An 18,963-nucleotide genomic window follows, 5' to 3' on the forward strand; every position below is an offset into this window, starting at 1 on the left:
GAATAGGAAAAAGGCCCTAATTCGATCCAAGCAGAAATGTACAGCTCTGATAACAACACTAGTGATATTGTTCACTTTGAAATGGCGGACTAATGTTGACTCTCGGAATCCATGGAGGCCCATGAAGAAAAGCCAATAATCTACACTATGGAAAACAAGCCGATTGTGACATGTTAGTTAACCTTTGAGTTGTCTCGTTAACGTTAGCTATCAATGTTAGCTTGCTTGGCTAACTAGCTACTGTAGCTAGCTATACCTCAGTGGTTGCTGTGTTGTGTGAATCTGAGTGACATCTCAACCAATACAGTGGCCGCTGCAGTTAATCTATTTTGTCTAACCGGCATGGTAGCTAGCTGCTGTATTCCGTTTTTAAAGATTGTTTCAGAAGTGCGGAAGTCCTACATTGGCGATTTTTACAAGAACATAGCTTGCTAGGCTACACTTAGTAGCTAACTAGCCAACAAAATAGCCTATTCCTCATGCAGCATTTCGGCATCCCCTTCGCTGTCTTCTTTTACATAGTCGGCTCGTGCTGTTTTAGCTAGCTAGTTAACAAGCTACTAATCAAACGAGGCCTGGATGAGAGGAGCTACAAGTAGTACACTATGCGCTGACTGTTCAAGGACTGTCAATGTATCAATGACAAGTGCTAGACAAGACCCTGACAGGACACTCTTTCAAGAACATCTCTAGCTAACTAGTGTAGTTCGCTATGATCTCAAAACAAAAATACAAAATAGTGCTGTTATGTTGCCTCTGTTGCAAACCCTGACTGTTGATATGGGTGATGTAGCCTAAGGTGTGCAGTGAGATATAGCTAGCTAGCTAATCAAATGGAACGAAACAAATGAGTCACAGATCTCATTGATCCCTGAAGATGGAATAAGATGCTGGTTGGAGGCGCAGAGTGGTTGAACTATTTTGCCTATCTGCTCTCTCTCCCTTACTCTCTCTCTTCTTCACTACTCGGTCTCTCAACCCCGACACATAGGTGCTGGCGACCAGAGCCTGTTCACTTCCCTCTACACCTCTCTGGCACAGCAGTTACCCAGGGAGCCCATGGAGTGGAGGAGGTGAGCTATTGGGATGTTTGCACTTTGCTATCAGATGTGTGTGTGCACCCATGCGCAACTGTGGGGTTTGTGCAACGTTTGTGTATGTGTGAGTGTACGTGTTTGAGTGTGTGTTGCTGACTGTGTTTTAAGTTCCTTTGTTTTCAATGCCAATGTCTCCTCGTCTGAAGGTCCTACGGACGCGCACCAAAGATGATTCACCTCGAGGCCAACTTTGTTCAGTTCAAAGAGGAGCTGCTTCCCAAGGATGGAAACAGAGCCCTGCTCACCTTCCCCTTCCTACACATATACTGGACAGACTGTTGTGTGAGTAGTCAGACAGTCACTATTTGATGTGGTAGGAACATATTGGACAGACCGGCGTTGTTGTTGGTATCATAACATTCAACACTGTATTATGATTCACAAGAAAAAACTCCAATAGCCCTAATGGGTGTGTGTGTGTGTGTTCGTCTCATATGGGTGTTAATGCTATTTTTATTTCTAAATCTCAACACGTAAAGCGCGCCTCTCATTCGCCATTCGGATGCATAGGCTATAGCCTGCCTACCATTGACTATCAGCGTGTCACCCACCACTTTGCAGTGTGAACTTGAGGCAGTATAATTGTTTGAAACCTGAACGTTTTACTTCAAATAATGAGGCATGTCTTACCTTTGCCTGCACGTTTCCATCCATAGAAACGTGCAGGCAATTATTTTATAAATAATTCCTCATGTCATTAACCAGCATTTCTCTCATGTTCTATTGGTTTTCATATCAACTTTCTTTCGTTGTCCATAAGCCAAAGGCACAATCTTAGTCATATAGCAATCCATCATAGTAGTTGCTATTAGAATCCCCCTCTTTCTAAGTTTCTGACACATATGGAACATTAGGTGCGCTGTTTAGAACTGTGTTTTCAGCTAATTGCATTTTGGCAAATATTTGAAAATGACGTGTTATTAGCTGCTTCATTACAGGAGTTGCAGGTTCAGTAATAGGCTATAGCCTTTTGACTGTAAGACGTAGGCTTGGTATTGTTGCATGTTTCCATTAAGCTCTTAATAAAAAATGTCCAGTCCTTGTATGCATGGACTCGTCAAAATCTGTCCAAAATAAGTCCAATGCGTTTCTATGGGTTTATTTTGGGCCTAAACTTGTTGCCTGCCTTCCCGCCTTGGGATGACTCCCATTGTTAGGGCGGAAACATAAGCATCTCGTCAATACATACAGATCTCCGATAGTGTTTTCTGTTGGTCACGTCATTTTAGTGTTTGGAAAAAATGTTACCGTTTGTTGACCGGTTAATGAGGGTCAGTTAGTCAGCAGCAAAATTGACCGTAATGTGCATCCTTAGCATGGACTCTACAAGGTGTCGAAAGCGTTCCACAGGGATGCTGGCCCATGTTGACTCCAATGATTCCCACAGTTGTGTCAAGTTGGCTGGATGTCCTTTGGGTGGTGGACCATTCTTGATACACACAGGAAATTGTTGAGCGTGAAACCCAGCAGCGTTGCAGTTCTTGACACAAACCGGTGCGCCTGGCACCTACTAGCATACCCCGTTCAAAGGCACTTAAATCATTTGTCTTGCCCATTCACCCTCTGAATGGCACACAATCCATGTCTCAAGGCTTAAAAATCGTTCTTTAAACTGCCTCCTCCCCTATCTACACTGATTGAAGTGGATTTAACAAGTGACATCAATAAGGGATCATAGCTTTCACCTGGTAAGTCTGTCATGGAAAGATCAGGTGTTTTTAATGTTTTGTATACTCAGTGGGTGTGTGTGTGTCTCAGGACACAGAGATGTACAAGGTGTCGGTGAAGGATGACATGCTGCGGTGGCAGAGCACCCTGCGGCTGCACGGCTCGGTGGACTGGCTCATCGTGGTGGTGGAGAGCGAAGCCAAGAAGAAGAACAAAACCAACATCCTGCCGCGCACCTCCATCGTGGACAAGATCCGCAACGACTTCTGCAACAAGCAGAGCGACAGGTCAGCAACATCACCTCTCTTATCTCTTGTTATAACAGAATTTGAGCTATTTTTTTTCTACCAAGGGACCCTCCTCCTGGAGATCTACTGGGCATGCAGTCTTTTGATCCAATCCTGTTGTGTAACACACCGGATTCATCTTATCAAGGACCTGGGCAACTAATTTAGTAGAATCAGATGTGCTAGATGAGGGTTGGAGCAAAAGCCTGCAGGAGTGTCGCTCTACAATTTCACCTCAGAACCTTTTTCTCTCTAACACCACCTCCCCCTTACTCTCTCTTTCTCTCTCCCCTCCCCATGGTTCAGGTGTGTGGTTCTGTCGGACCCTCTGAAGGAGTCGTCTCGCTCCCAGGAGTCGTGGAGCTCCTTCCTGACCAAGCTGCGCACCCTGCTGCTCTTGTCCTTCACCAAGAACCTGGGCCGCTTCGAGGATGACATGCGCACGCTCCGCGAGAAACGCACTGAGCCCGGCTGGAGCTTCTGCGACTACTTCATGGTGCAGGTGGGTCACTCCCACCACCTGTCAATCATCCATGCTCTACTACAGGGGATGCAGTTGTAACCTATTTAACCAATGGGTGTGTGTGTTATGCAGGAGGAGTTGGCCTTTGTGTTTGAGATGCTGCAGCAATTTGAGGATGCCCTGGTCCAGTATGACGAGCTGGATGCTCTCTTCACTCAGTATGTCCTCAACTTTGGGGCTGGAGGTACAGCGGCATTGTTTACTACCGTTACCATGGCTCTGCAGTGTGACCATTTTACTTGCATATGCGCCTAAATATTTTGCTGTGTGACCTGGAATTGTAAATGTAAAAAATTAAGGATTCCAGCTTTATTACCCCAAAAATGTTTCATTGTGCTCCAAAATGTCTTTGTGTGCGCCTACATTTTTCAACTTAGGTGCACACGTGCTCCTTGTAAAAAAGTTCAGCGTAGAGACCTGCCTACCTTTTACTACAGGCCTGTTTGTGTGTATGTGTACTGTACTACTGAGGGCAATATCTTATTCTTGTGTCCATGTCTGTTGTATTTTTCTATGTTGTGTCCGTCTTCGTATGTCTGCGTCTGTTGTGTCAATGTCTGTTGCGTCTATCTGTTGGGTCTGTTTTTGTTGTGTCTACGTCTGTGTCTTTCAGACGGGGCCAACTGGCTGGGCTCGTTCTGTGCCCCGGTGAAGCGCTGGAACGGGCTGCTCCTGCGAAGGCCCATCGACATGGAGAAGCGCGAGCTGATCCAGTGCGGCGAGGCCAGCCTGCTGGACCTGCGCAGCTACCTGTTCTCCCGCCAGTGCACCCTGCTCATCTTCCTCCAGAGGCCTTGGGAGGTCACCCAGCGAGCCCTGGAGCTGCTGCACAATTGTGTACAGGAGCTGCGCCTGCTCGAGGTATAGTGTGTTTTTGAGTACTGTATTGCAGTCAGACTGGGCCGAACCGCTGACATACGAATCACCTTCGATCCTAAATTACTACTCATTATTTTACATTACATTTACGTCATTTAGCAGACGCTCTTATTCTGAGCGACTTACAAATTGGTGCATTCACCTTATAGCCAGTGGGATAACCACTTTACAATATGTTTTCTTTTTATTATTATTATTATTTTATTTTTTCAGGGGTGGGGTAAGGCAGGGTAGAAGGATTACTTTATACTATCCCAGGTATTCCTTAAAGAGGTGGGGTTTCAAGTGTCTCCGGAAGGTGGTGAGTGACTCCGCTGTCCTGGAGTCGTGAGGGAGCTTGTTCCACCATTGGGGTGCCAGAGCAGCGAACAGTTTTGACTGGGCTGAGCGGAAACTGTGCTTCCGCAGAGGTAGGGGGGCCAGCAGGCCAGAGGTGGATGAACGCAATGCCCTCGTTTGGGTGTAGGGACTGATCAGAGCCTGAAGGTACGGAGGTGCCGTTCCCCTCACAGCTCCGTAGGCAAGCACCATGGTCTTGTAGCAGATGCAAGCTTCAACTGGAAGCCAGTGGAGTGTGCAGAGGAGCGGGGTGACGTGAGAGAACTTGGGAAGGTTGAACACCAGACGGGCTGCGGCATTCTGGATGAGTTGTAGGGGTTTAATGGCACAGGCAGGGAGCCCAGCCAACAGCGAGTTGCAGTAATCCAGACGGGAGATGACAAGTGCCTGGATTAGGACCTGTGCTGCTTCCTGTGTAAGGCAGGGTCGTACTCTCCGAATGTTGTAGAGCATGAACCTACAGGATCGGGTTACCGCCTTGATGTTAGCGGAGAACGACAGGGTGTTGTCCAGGGTCACGCCAAGGCTCTTCGCACTCTGGGAGGAGGACACAACGGAGTTGTCAACCGTGATGGCTAGATCATAGAACGGGCAGTCCTTCCCCGGGAGGAAGAGCAGCTCCGTCTTGCTGAGGTTCAGCTTGAGGTGGTGATCTGTCATCCACACTGATATGTCTGCCAGACATGCAGAGATGCAATTCGCCACCTGGTTATCAGAAGGGGGAGAAGATTAGTTGTGTGTCGTCTGCGTAGCAATGATAGGAGAGGCCATGTGAGGATATGACAGAGCGAAGTTACTTGGTGTATAGAGAGAATAGGAGAGGGCCTAGAACTGAGCCCTGGGGGACACCAGTGGTGAGAGCACGTGGTGCGGAGACAGATTCTCGCCACGTCACTTGGTAGGAGCGACCGGTCAGGTAGGACGCAATCCAAGAGTGAGCCGCGCCGGAGATGCCGAGCTCGGAGAGGGTGGAGAGGAGGATCTGATGGTTCACAGTATCAAAGGCAGCAGATAGGTCTAGAAGGACAAAAGCAGAGGAGAGAGAGTTAGCTTTAGCAGTGCGGAGAGCCTCCGTGACACAGAGAAGAGCAGTCTCAGTTGAATGACCAGTCTTGAAACCTGACTGGTTTGGATCAAGAAGGTCATTCTGAGAGAGATAGCAAGAGAGTTGGCTAAAGACGGCACGCTCAATAGTTTTGGAGAGAAAAGAAAGAAGGGATACTGGTCTGTAGTTGTTGACATCGGAGGGATTGAGTGTAGGTTTTTTGAGAAGGGGAGCAACTCTCGCTCTCTTGAAGACGGAAGGGACATAGCCAGCGGTCAAGGATGAGTTGATGAGCGAGGTGAGGTAAGGGAGAAGGTCACCGGAGATGGTCTGGAGAAGAGAGGAGGGGATAGGGTCAAGCGGGCAGGTTGTTGGGCGGCCGGCCGTCACAAGTCGCAAGATTTTATCTGGAGAGAGAGGGGAGAAAGTCAAAGCATAGTGTAGGGCAGTGTGAGCAGGACCAGCAGTGTCATTTGACTTAACAAACGAGGATCGGATGTCGTCAACCTTCTTTTCAAAATGGTTGACCAAGTCATCCACAGAGAGGGAGAAGGGGGGGGGGAGGATTCAGTTGGGAGGAGAAGGTGGCAAAGAGCTTCCTAGGGTTAGAGGCAGATGCTTGGAATTTAGAGTGGTAGAAAGTGGCTTTAGCAGCAGAAACGGATGAAGAAAATGTAGAGAGGAGGGAGTGAAAAGATGCAAGGTCTAGTTTTCCTCCATTTCCGCTCGGCTGCTCGGAGCCCTGTTCTGTGAGCTCGCAATGAGTCATCAAACCACGGAGCAGGAGGGGAGGACCGAGCCGGCCGGGAGGATAGGGGACATAGAGAGTCAAAGGATGCAGAAAGGGAGGAGAGGAGTGTTGAGGAGGCAGAATCAGGAGATTGGAGGGAGAAGGATTGAGCAGAGGGAAGAGATGATAGGATGGAAGAGGAGAGAGTAGCGGGAGAGAGACAGTGAAGGTTGCGACGGCGCATTACCATCTGAGTAGGGGCAGAGTGAGTATTGTTGGAGGAGAGCGAGAGAGAAAAGGATACACAGTAGTGGTCGGAGACTTGGAGGGGAGTTGCATGTGATGAAGATGAACTATTCTGCAGTGCACCTCATCTTGCTCAAACTGATCCCCTCAAACACTTTGAATCTGGCCACGCACACTCCAGTGTTTCTGCTACCATTGTATAACTCTGTTGCCTCCCGCCAAAAGAGTTTGGCTTCCTCTATTGGTTGGAAATGTCAATTTTGGTGGGATATATTGGCTTTGGTTTGTGCATGAGCTGTGTGTGTATGTGTGTGTGGCGGGGGTGGATAAGGTGCTTCTGGTGTCCATGGTGTGACATTTGATTTGTGGATTCAAAAAAGTATATAAAATGTAAATCTAGAGATCCTCATTCTGTGTGTAGGTGTCTGTGGTCCAGGGGGCGTTGGACTGCTGGGTGTTCCTCAGCTGTCTGGAAGTGCTGCACAGGATCGAGGGCTGCTGCGACCGTGCCCAGCTGGAGGCCAACTGCTCCCACACTGTCGGCCTGTGGACCTACGCCACCGAGAAGGTACCCTACCTACCTACATACAGTGCATTCGGAAAGTATTCAGACCCCTTGACTTTTTCCACATTTTGTTACGTTACAGCCTTATTCTAAAATTGATTAAATTGTCAATCTACACACAATACCCCATAATGACAAAGCAAAAACTGTTTTTTAAACATTTTAGCAAATGTATAAATTTTTATTTTTTTGGAAATATCACATTTACATAAGTATTCAGACCCTTTACTCAGTACTTTGTTGAATACCTTTGGCAGAGATAACAGCATCGAGTCTTCTTGGGTATGACGCTACAAGCTTGGCACACCTGTATTTGTTTCTCACATTCTTCTCTGCAGATCCTCTCATGCTCTCTCAGGTTGGATGGGGAGCTTCGCTGCACAGCTATTTTCAGGTCTCTCCAGAGATGTTCGATCGGGTTTAAGTCCGGGCTCTGGCTGTACCACTCAAGGACATTCAGAGACTTGTCCCGAAGCCACTCCTGGCTGTGTGCTTACGGTCGTTGTCTTGTTGGAAGGTGAACCTTCGCCCCAGTCTGAGGTCCTGAGTTTTCATCGAGTATCTCTCTGTACTTTGCTCCATTCATCTTTCCCTCGATCCTGACTAGTCTCCCAGTCCCTGCTGCTGAAAAATCCCCACAGCATGATGCTGCCACCCCCATGCTTCATCGTAGGGATGGTGCCAGGTTTCCTCCAGACATGACGCTTGGCATTCAGGCCAAAGAGTTCAATCTTGGTTTCATCAGTCCAAAGAATCTGGTTTCTCATGATCTGAGAGTCTTTAGGTGCCTTTTGCCAAACTCCAAGCGGGCTTTCATGTGCCTTTTTACTGAGGAGTGGCTTCCGTCTGGCCATTCTACCATAAAGGCCTGATTGGTGGAGTGCTGCAGAGATAGTTGTCCTTCTGGAAGGTTCTCCCATCTCCACAGAAGAACTCAGGAGCTCTGTCAGAGTGACCATCGGGTTCTTGGTCACCTCCCTGACCAAGGCCCTTCTCCTCCGATTGCTCAGTTTGGCCGGGCGGCCAGCTCTAGGAAGAGTCTTGGTTGTTCCAAACTTCTTCCATTTAAGAATGATGGCGGTCACTGTGTTCTTGGGGACCTTCAATGCTGCAAAACATTTTTGGTACCCTTTCCCAGATCTGTGCCTCGACACAATCCTGTCTCGGAGCTCTACGGACAATTCCTTCGACCTCATGGCTGGGTTTTTGCTCTGACATGCACTGTCAACTGTGGGACCTTATATAGATAGTTGTGTGCCTTTCCAAATTATGTCCAATCAATTGAATTTACCACAGGTGGACTCCAATCAAGTTGTAGAAACATTTCCTAGGTTGATCAATGGAAACAGGATGCACCTGAGCTCAATTTCGACTTTCATAGTAAAGGGTCTGAATGCTTATGTAAATTAGGGATTAAAAAAAATAATAATAAAAAAAATAAAAATAAAATAAATATATATATATATATAATAATTTGATAAAATTTCTAAAAACCTGTTTTAGCTTTGTCATTATGGGGTATTGTATGTAGATTGATGAGGGGGAAAAAATATTTAATCAATTTTTAGAATAAGGCTGTAACGTAACAAAATGTGGAAAAAGTCAAGGTCTGAATACTTTCCGAATGCACTGTACCTACTGCACATCTGCCTAACCCACATCACTGCTGGTGCACTGTGTTAGCCCCTGCCCTGGGGACCTACTACAATCTGAAGTCACAAGTGGCCTGTTTTATCCAAAAGCATGCTCAATAAATAATAATAATATGCCATTTAGCATACATTTTTACGTATGGGTGGTCCCGGGGATCGAACCCACTACCCTGGCGTTACAAGCGCCAAGCTCTACCAATTGAGCTACAGAGCACCACAATGGAGAATCATTGTTGAAAGTGCTTCTTAGTCCAAGACTAGGCTTAATCTGTGTCCGCGAAACTGGCTCAAGGAGTTTTACCTGGTCAAGAAACTCTGATAACACACTTTCTGGTGATCATCATATAAGACTCCAGTTCCAGTTTGTCACTGTGGCCCTATTTATGTTGTGATGCATGTGTTGTTGTTGTTCCCAGCTCAAGTCTCTGGGCTACCTGTGTGGCCTGGTGGCAAAGAAAGGCCCCACCTCAGAGGACCTAAACCGCACTGTGGACCTTCTGGCTGGCCTGGGGGAAGAGAGACCAGAGACCGGTATTACACACACACACACACACACACACACACTAACACTAATGCACTAGGCAGGCGTGCTGGAGACATGGATCGAACCAGTTCGCTCCCGATAGGCCCTTAGTTATAAAGTAGTAGGACCGGAGCATTGCATTAGACTGGATAATGTTGGATGGTGTTATTTGATAATCGCGTAGCCCTCTGTCGTGCAGATGACTCTCTGTTTGAGGCTGTACTTTTACTGTCAACACAAACACATCATTGTGAGGTCTGGGAAGTTTGCTCTAAGGAAAAAGCTGAAATGGTCTTTACAGAAAGTCTAAGTGTCTCTCCTGTGTTCTCTCTTACAGTCAACAGCCTGCAGAGCCCTTACAAAAAACTCAATGAGGCCTTATCGTCTGTGGAGGCATTTGAAAAACACTATCTGGTAAGTGCCATGTCGATTTAGTGGATAATGGTGTAGCCAGTTACACTAGTCCTTGATAAGAGCCTTGATTATGCTTTGTAATTTTGTGTGTGTGCGTGTGACACTCCCTAGACAGAGTGCCTCTGTTTATAGTCTTGGTATCTAGTTCATTGGGCCCCATTGCCCTCCAGGCCCACTCTCTGTAGGCACTGGGGCAGAAAGCCATCACAGAGCTAAAACATTCTTATTTAGTGAATGCTGTCTTTGTCCTCGGACGATCCTCTCCCCATCCCTCTCTCTCTCTCTCTCTCTCGCTCCCTCCTGCTCTCTTACCCTTTCTCCCTCCCTCTCTCTTTTCAGGAGCTGTCTCATGCTGCTATGGAGATGTACAGAGCCATAGGCAGGAAGCGTTCAGCCCGGCTCGTTGGGAAGAGTCTCGCTGAGTTTTACATGTAAGCCTTTCATTCTCTCTTTCTATCCTTTTTGTTCTCTCTGCCCTCTGCCTCTCACTCTCCATATCTGGATGGTGTATCCAGTGAGGGAATCATTTAGATTAGATTAGTACAAATGTATTGTAAGTGTTATAAAGATGAAGGTTGCTGGAAAAATGACTAGCCCCAGTCAGCTAAATTTGCGAATGACTAATGAATGAAAGAGTTTAGGGTTGCTCTAATTGATTGGTGCTAAATGAACAAAAACTGTGTTGACTGTGTGTGGTTTGTGTGCGTAGGAAGAAAGGTGACCCGGAGAGAGCAGAGGGCTTCCTGGAGGACTCTCTGAGGTCATACGTGGCAGAGGGGTGGAGCCTGCAGGTGACTCATACCAGGAAGCAGATGGCTGAGTGTCAGAAGCTCCTGCAGCAGACTGAGGAGTATCCTCCACAAATGCTGCGTTCAAAACCATTTGGGAACTCGGATATCTCCGACTTCCGACAAAACGAGCTCGGACTGGGAAAAATCGTTTTGAATGGGCATCCAACTCGGAATTCCAACTCGGGAACTCGGGCCCGAGTTGAGCTCCGACTTTCTGACCTGAAAATCACTGACCTCCGACTTTCTGACGAAGATCACTGACCTCATGATTTGACCTCGTATTTTTCAGAGTTCCCAGTTGTCTTGAACGCACAAAGAGTCTACACACTGACCACCTCACAACGGGGTCATATTCATTATAGCACACCGTAGCTAAATGTTTTGCAACGGGAAACAAAAAAAGTATCCCTCCCTGTTTCAGTCTGCTTTCTTCCATTTGGTGCCTAGTGTATACGACCAAGTGTCAATCAGTCTCAATGGGCGCGTTCGACATTGCAACTGATTTTAAAGGCGAGTCGAGACTGACTACAAATCACCTTGCATCATAAATAATACTCAATGTTATTTGTAGGTCAGTCAGCCACAATTTACCCATGATACATCACGGTTTTGATGCTCTCGAACATGGCCAATGTCTTCATTGGTGTACATTCTATATGAGCCAGGGTCATGTTCAATAAGGCCAACCGTAACAATGTTTTTCAATGGAAAACCAAAACTTGGGACTCCTATTGGACATATGGTAACTCCCTGGTTCATACCGTTTCGAAATGTTCTTTTTTTTCTCCCGCATTTTGTGTCTACTGAACACAACCCAGCCTTCTGTGCTATCATTTGTTTGAGAGGTCGTCCATTAAATTAGTGGGTGGACTAAAGATTTCCATCATGGGTAGCTAAGTGAATAATGACCTCAAAGGAAGGTAGGCTACTGTTTCACCCCCATCCCATCTGCATGCTAGGTAGGGAATCCTTTCTGAAGGATCGCTCTTCTTCACTCTCCCATTGCATTGGAATAGCCAGGTGTCTGTAGCTTGACTATTTTCTAGTTCAGGTTTCCTTGACTCACTGTGCCAGCTACCTGCAGACCAGTGCCCTGCTGGCGGGCGATGCCAACCTGACAGAGGAGGAGAGGAAGCACTTCTGCCAGGAGATCCTTACCTTCGCCAGCCAGCCCCCAGCACCCTCAGGTGAGGACGCAAACACACCACGTACACTCGAGACATGGCTGGAACAGTTGTTCGTTCTCATTGATGCAGGTAGAAAAGGTGAAAGCTTCTTATTGCACAATTTAAAAAATCCAAGGATCCTTGTCTGGTTGTCTCAACTTCTGAGAGACTTGCCAACTAAACTGGTCAAACATGTAAATAGTGACTAGTTTTTCTCCCAAGACTGACCAACATTAGCCTGGTCCCCAGATCTGTTTGTGCTTTTGCCTACTCCATTGTCATTGTCAAGCCTGACAATTCCATAAGGAGTTGGCAAGAGAACAGAAAGACTGGCACCCAGGCTAGTCCAACATAACTCTGACTTCACAATGTTGCCATGTAATGCCAGGCCCTCTGTCTCCTCCCTCTCTCATCCCCCTTCTTCCTCCTCTCGTCTCCCCAGACCAAACTGTGGCTCTGAGCATGGTGGCATTCGCTCAGCTGCGCCAGATGCAGTTCAGCCCGCCTGGCGCCGTGGTGCACGTGGGTGCCGCCCTGCAGCTGGAGCTGCGCTTACGCTGCCAGATGCCTGTGGCCGTGCAGGTGGAGCAGCTGGCTGCCACTCTCCACTTCAGCCTGGAGCAGGGCGGGGCGAGAGGCCGGGCGGGCAGTGCCCAGAGGAGGACGGGCCAGGGACCACAAGGCCAGGGGGACGGGGTGATCCTGTTCCCCCAGGGAAGCCTGCTTGCTGGGGCTGGTATGGGCGCCACGCTCCCCCCCGCCCTGGAGCTTTGCGAAATGCAGGACCGCAGCCCGTCGGACAGCTCGCTCAACTCCACGGGGGTGGTGTGTAAGAATATGCATCTGCTGCTGCGGCGCCACGACAGCTCAGCCTCCCTGGACACGCCCACCGCCGGGGCCCTCCCGGCAGCGGTCGCCGTGGACGACGGGGCCCAAATGCTGAGGGCGCGCGACATAACGCTGCAGCCCGGCGACAACAGCATTCTCTTCACGGCCCCGGTACGACTGGCGCCGTTTTTTCTGCCTCTCCTACAACCTCATCAACAGTCATGTTTCGAGTTCAAGTCCACCCCATGGCTCATTTTCAATTTGTCTAAAGAAATCTGTTCTCTCCTTGCCTCCTCTCCAGTAAAACAGAATGGGGAATGCTGTCGATTGGATGTCAAGTGTCACTTTATCACTATTTTTCTCTTCCATCTCTCTCTAGACCGGAGAGCCGGGCTCGTACACATTGCGTCAGCTGTGCGGGAGCGTGGGGAGAGTCCAGTTTGTCCAGTCTCACATCTACCCTGTGGTGCAGTACGAGGTCTACTCCCAGGAGCCTCAGCTCACCATCGAGCCCCTCTCAGGTCCGTCTGTCTGGCCTTCTGTCCCCCTCTTTAGCCACAGACAATGGATGCTAATCGCTGCTTACTGACGTATGGTTGGACCGAGTGATCCTTTTTTTTTGTGTGTATAACTGTGTGTATCTGTGTTTGCCCCCCAGACAACCTGTTGGCAGGCATTCCCCAGAAGGTGAAGTTCACCATAGCAACGGGCCACTACAGTGTGAAGAAGGGTGACGCGCTGCAGCTTAGCAACACAGACTCCATGCCCATCCTCCACTCAAGCTGCTGCTCTGCTACCATCCTGTCCAGCACGGGAGGTCAGCCTTCCTTCCATCCACTCTGGGTCAGAGGTCAAGAGTCAGAGAGGTTAAAGGGATTGTTCAACCAAATGACAAATTAACAAATTTGTGTAGCTCAATGACTTGGTTACCTTTTTTTGGAAAGAAAACAAATACTATTTGAATCCAGGCAGGTCTGATGGTTACCGTAGAGATCAGTGACCTCCGGGGTCCATAGGGGGAGACACCTTTAGCTTTCCATGCTTACTGCCTTTCCCTAAATCTGGTGTTAACTCTTTTCCTTTATATTTTCTCTCCTCAGAGCACGTGGGGGAGAGTGGTCTTTCCATCCAATCATCGGAGAAGGTGACCAGCATCTCCCTGCCCCCCACCCCTCCCTACCACACCCTGGAGTTCCAGCTGGAGGTGCTGTGCCACATCCCCTCCACGCCCTTCAAGCCCGACAGCGAGCGTCTCACCAACGGCGAGGTCCGCCACCGGCCCAAGAGCCACAGCCATTCAGACAGTGCCATGATCAACATCGACCAGAAGGTTAGAAGACCGCTTGTCCTATAGAGTTAGCCCCAGGACCACCTTTATATAATTTATTAGGGTCATGTTCATTAGGCACCCAACGGAAGACAACAGACTGAAACGGAGGGACTACCTGGATTTGTCCAATGAATATTCCGCCTCAATGTTTGAAAGCATTTTGTTACGGTGTGCCCTAATGAACATGACCATGCCTATCAGATGTTTACAGCCGTGTGTGTGTTCTTTCTCTCTTCATAGGTTTCCATCGACTGTCCTTGGTCCATCTACTCCACGCACATATCCCTAACCTTCTATGTCCCCTTCAAAGCCAAGCACTCAATACTCTCTGCTGGGAAAAGGTAGGGGACACACTCCATCTGCTTTTACTGTATGGGGGACATTTTTGTCACGCACAGTCACAGATGTGTGCAAAAAATACTTGAAATATACAGCTTGATTTAATTTGAACATTTTCTTAAAAATGTGTGTTATAAGGAGGCAATTATTTACTGAGTGATGCACGCAATGCAAATTCCAATTGTAGTATTTGGAACCTGCATTGGGTAATATGCCTTCTCCTCTATAGGATTTTAAATGCAAATAAAACGTTGCCCTCAGTGTCTATTCAGTGAAGTGTCTGCTCAGTCAAGGAATCTATGGCGATGTTGAGAATCGAAATATTGATCTGACTCCTGACTGGTCACACAGGAAGTACATACAGGTGTGTCTCCAGAATGTGTCCGACACAAACTTCCATCTGGCGGACCCGGTCCTCACAGAGCGCCAGCCCACAACCTCCGTGGAGCTACTCTCACTCAATGCTAAAACACAACAGGTGAGTAGCTGACCGTACACACACACACACACACACACACTCCATCTCTCTCTCTCTCACACTCATCTGTTCTGATCCTCTTTGCCTCAGCCGGTGTGCAGTCAGCAGTCGGTGTTCTGCCTGTGGGAGATGCGGTGGGCCAAACACCTGCCGCTGTGCCTGCAGTGTGTGTTCTCCGCCAGCTTCGCGCCCGTCTCCGCCTCGGACACACGCACAGCCTTCAAACCCTATCGCTACGAGTTCCAGCTGGACCGGGTCTCTGTGAGTATACTCAAGACCCACCTCTGGGTCCCATCATTAGGGACCACGTGGAAGAAAACACATTCAAACAGGATGGGATTTGGTCCAATAAAAAATGCATATTTTTGTTTTCCGTTGCAAAACGAATTAACACAACCCTGTTCTCATCACAAACAAACGCCGTTCTGGGCTCAAACTACGCTCGATGTTGCTAACTGTGGACTCTGCCAACCCTCCTCCCCAGACCCTTTACAGCTTGAAGGCCGAGATCTTGCCGCCGTCCGGCGACCAGCACTGTCGCACCGGCGCCCTCTGTGGCCTCGAGGTGTCCATCACACGGCAGGCGGAGCCCAGCGAGACTGAAGGGGAGGAGGAGGAGTCTACAGAAATAGAGGGCCTGAGGACCACCAAGCTCATGTATGAAGGTAGGACACGGGAAGGTGTGTGTGTGTGTGTGTGTGTGTGTGCCCATGTCCGTTATTTACCTGTCTACTCTGGTGTGTGTTGTCTGCAGTGGTGGACAACAGCAGTAACTGGGCGGTGTGTGGCAAGAGCTCGGGGGTGGTGTCCATGCCCGTGGCTTCCAGTGCCACACACAGGGTTCAGATGGAGGTCATGCCCCTGTTCGCCGGGCACCTGCCCTTCCCCAACATCAAAGTGTTCAAGTACCTGCCCCACAGTGCCGTCCCAGCCATTCAGCCCGACACAGGTATGTAACCCGCAGCTCCAGAACGGTACTTAAGCTAAGTCAGTAGGCATGTCTCCCATTACTTAACAAGTTTAGATTATTTGCTCATAGGCATTATTACAGCACGTGTTGTACTCTCACTCACACACACTCAGTCACATGCATTCACGCTCATCTCCCTCTCTCTCTGGCCGCTCACAGACAGCTGCTTAGAGAACGACAACATATCCCTGCTGGACAAAGGCCTGGACGACCAGGGCGACACAGCCAGCATCCGTAGCCGGGGCAGTGTCCACTCGGTGGGCAGCGGGGAGCAGCAGAGGGGTCTGCCCATGCCCCGCCTGGAACCCTTCAGTCCGGGACAGGTGTTCAATTGGAGCCAGGGGCGGCAGGTGCTGGTGCTGCCCGTTACTGACGACCACGTGATGGAGGTTAACGTCACATGACCCCTGTGGGCCACTGCAGCCCCCCCCCCTGCCGTGCTCCCACCACGCCTGGACCTCTGTGGTTTGGTTCCTGGCTGTGGTTCTGGAACCGGGAGATGGCCTGGCGGCAGGGAACTGACACTGGCTCTCCTCTCAGGACTCATTGCTGGCCGGCCACTGGCCCTCCTCCCTGCTCCTGTTCTGGCCTGAGAGATCCATCTGCTGTATTTTTATCTTCTTGTCAATCTTTTTCAGCATTCATTGAATTCTCATATGAAAATACCCCTCCCCCCACTGTCAGAGAAGAGGGTTTGGTGTACCTGTAGCTCTCTTATTGGTTCCTGCTCCGTGGACACAGTAAACCGCTTAGAACTGTTCCCAGAACTGTTCTGCTTAGAACCCCCCCACACACCTGTGATCTGCTTGCTGTTTCCACTGATCATCAACACAAAACCTGCTGTATGAGGCACACATGCACACACTAACGTGTGTTTGGACAGGGTTGCAACGGTGTGTGGTTGTGTTTGTATTAGTTCGTGTGTGTCACTGTCTGTGCATGACATGGCAAGTTGTGATGGATGAAGGGAAAGAGCGGGGCCAGTTAATCCTGTGTGTGTGTGTGTTAGCAATATCTACCCCACTTTTCCACCTCACTCACTTCCAGCCCCTTGCCCCCAAACCCTGCTGAATCCTCTTTCCTTTGCTATAGCCATAGCGCCACCCTCTGGCCACTGTACAAACTGTTCAATAAGTACATATTATTCCAGAGGAATCACTGTACTGACTGACTGTGCAAAGGCTGCACCAAAAACAAATTGTCTCGAAGGAATATGTTAGAGAAAAATATACTTTTTGTTTTCCAGCAGGTGTGAGGCGCACTTAATCCGAGTACTAATGAACACATGCTTTTGGCTCTGGAAGAGGACCTATTTTTGCCTTATTCTTTTGTTTATGTTTTAAGGTTCACCAAAATTGACTTATTCAAGTATTGGCGAAATCTGAGAACAATGGGATGAAATTGTACTTGGTTGTTTTCAGATACTTTTTGGCTGAAAGTGACCGTCTGTTCAAAGTGTTACAATCATTTGTTCTGTCTGACTTCGTGGTTTACTTGAATGCTGAGCAGGTAAATTCTATGTTTAGTAAATGTGGTGTCCAACCTTTTTTATTGTCTCAGACATTCGCTGTTGCTACGGTAACTGTGTCAGGAACAGCACTTTATCATGGCACAATTCTTTAATAAAAACAACAACAATTTAGAAGGAGGGGAAATTCGCTTGTGTAAATGCGATGTTTGTTCATTGACCTCTATTTTTGTACTGTTGCCAGGCAAGTTCAGGTTGTTGCTCTGTGTCTGTCGGTTGGTTGGTTGGTCGGTCGGGTGGTCGGTCGGTAGGTATCTACTGGAGGCCTATGAGGGCTTTGGGCCTGAGGCCTAAGCACACCCACCCAGCTATACTCATGTCCTGTATTCCTCCACCTCTGGGCTTGTACCAAGCAGAATCTCACAAACAGAATGTAGTGCTCACCGCCAGGACCAAAGGCAGAAGGCTAGTTCCCTCAGTCTGGCCATCTTAATGAAAGCGTAACCCTCAGACTCCACGTACAAAACGTACATGCCCGAACCTACAGCAACATGGGCCTGTCTTTGCAACATCCACGTGTCCTCGGGTGTCTAACTGGTTGGAAAAACGATTAAGAAACTATGATATATGAAGACTAGTGATATCAGTGCTCGTCTATGTACACATCTTAGCTGTATTTATTTTTGTCTTATTATTATTTTTATATATTATTTAACGGCAAATAGCTGGAAGGGACGGAAGCATCAATCACTCTCACAAATAAATAATGACTTTGGGAATTGTCTGGTGATTATTTTTCTTTCAACAGTCATGGGTCACTGAAATCAAATTTTTAAATGTGGATGTAAATTATTCCATTGGAGTTCAGCACCACTGATTGTATTCAGATTAATTATTTAAACTAATCATATGTATGTATTATACATTTGAAAATAAATATACCTATGTTTTAATGTGTCTGTTCTCTGTTTTGGTGGTCAGTGAAGTATTAGTGCGAAGAGAAACTCAAAGGTATTTGGGCTGTCTCAAATGAAACACCTACACGACCTGATTTGACTACTATAAGCCTGTACGGTATCAATTGACTGATCCTCGATGTGTTTCCTTACTGCTACAAAATCATATGCAATTTTATCAAACTCATAACTTTTATATATGAAGGGTGAGAAGTCCAGAGTCTGAGGAACAGAGACAGCAGGAGGGGGTGTGTGCATAGAGCAGGTCAGAGGGGGCAAGCCCTGGAGAAACTTGTAGGTGAGCATGAGGCTCTTAGGTGGTGGGAATCTGACAGGGATCCAATGTAAGGTTGGAACATAAGCATGTCTTACACTTTCAGTATCCTTATACATAGAAAAAATCCTCAGATACAGGGCTATTGTGGCAAGTTATGTAAAGCTGTCCATCAAAAAAGTATTGGTGTAGGCCTAACTTACACCGCAATACACCAATACTTCTTTACTGAACTGCTTTACATAACTTGCCACAGTAGCCCTGTAAAACAATGGGCTATATTAGCCATTGTGTGCTGTGCCCTACGCAAGTTGCAACATTGTACAAGATCACTTTTTTATATATATATATATATAATTTACAATATGCTACAGCATCACATATCTCTCTGCTTT

At 47.9% G+C, this 18,963-nt stretch overlaps 1 protein-coding gene across 1 annotated transcript; it reads left to right on the forward strand.

Annotated features, from left to right (window-relative positions):
* Nucleotides 1-18,291, forward strand: LOC311112543 (trafficking protein particle complex subunit 10-like). Its single transcript, XM_084155678.1, has 23 exons — nt 1-172; nt 992-1,073; nt 1,244-1,379; nt 2,856-3,052; nt 3,359-3,554; nt 3,648-3,759; nt 4,189-4,436; nt 7,236-7,382; nt 9,448-9,562; nt 9,892-9,968; nt 10,308-10,399; nt 10,678-10,818; nt 11,834-11,946; nt 12,368-12,924; nt 13,133-13,274; nt 13,412-13,570; nt 13,854-14,083; nt 14,324-14,424; nt 14,774-14,900; nt 14,991-15,161; nt 15,385-15,565; nt 15,655-15,849; nt 16,030-18,291. Exons 1-23 carry the CDS (start codon nt 112-114, stop codon nt 16,272-16,274), a joined length of 3,825 nt encoding a protein of 1,274 aa, XP_084011804.1. The 5' UTR covers nt 1-111; the 3' UTR covers nt 16,275-18,291.
* Nucleotides 18,292-18,963: the final 672 nt, after the last annotated feature.

Source organism: Coregonus lavaretus, assembly GCF_964263955.1.
Source record: "Coregonus lavaretus genome assembly, chromosome: 38".
In the NCBI taxonomy this organism is placed as follows: Eukaryota; Metazoa; Chordata; class Actinopteri; order Salmoniformes; family Salmonidae; genus Coregonus; species Coregonus lavaretus.

Coding starts and splice junctions, on each gene's coding strand:
- LOC311112543 (XM_084155678.1), top strand. CDS start 112: ATGGAGGCCCATGAAGAAAAGCCAATAATCTACACTATGGAAAACAAG. Junction 9,563..9,891: donor GGAAGAGAGACCAGAGACCG/GTATTACACACA, acceptor TCTCTCTTACAG/TCAACAGCCTGCAGAGCCCT. Junction 15,162..15,384: donor TCCAGCTGGACCGGGTCTCT/GTGAGTATACTC, acceptor CCTCCTCCCCAG/ACCCTTTACAGCTTGAAGGC.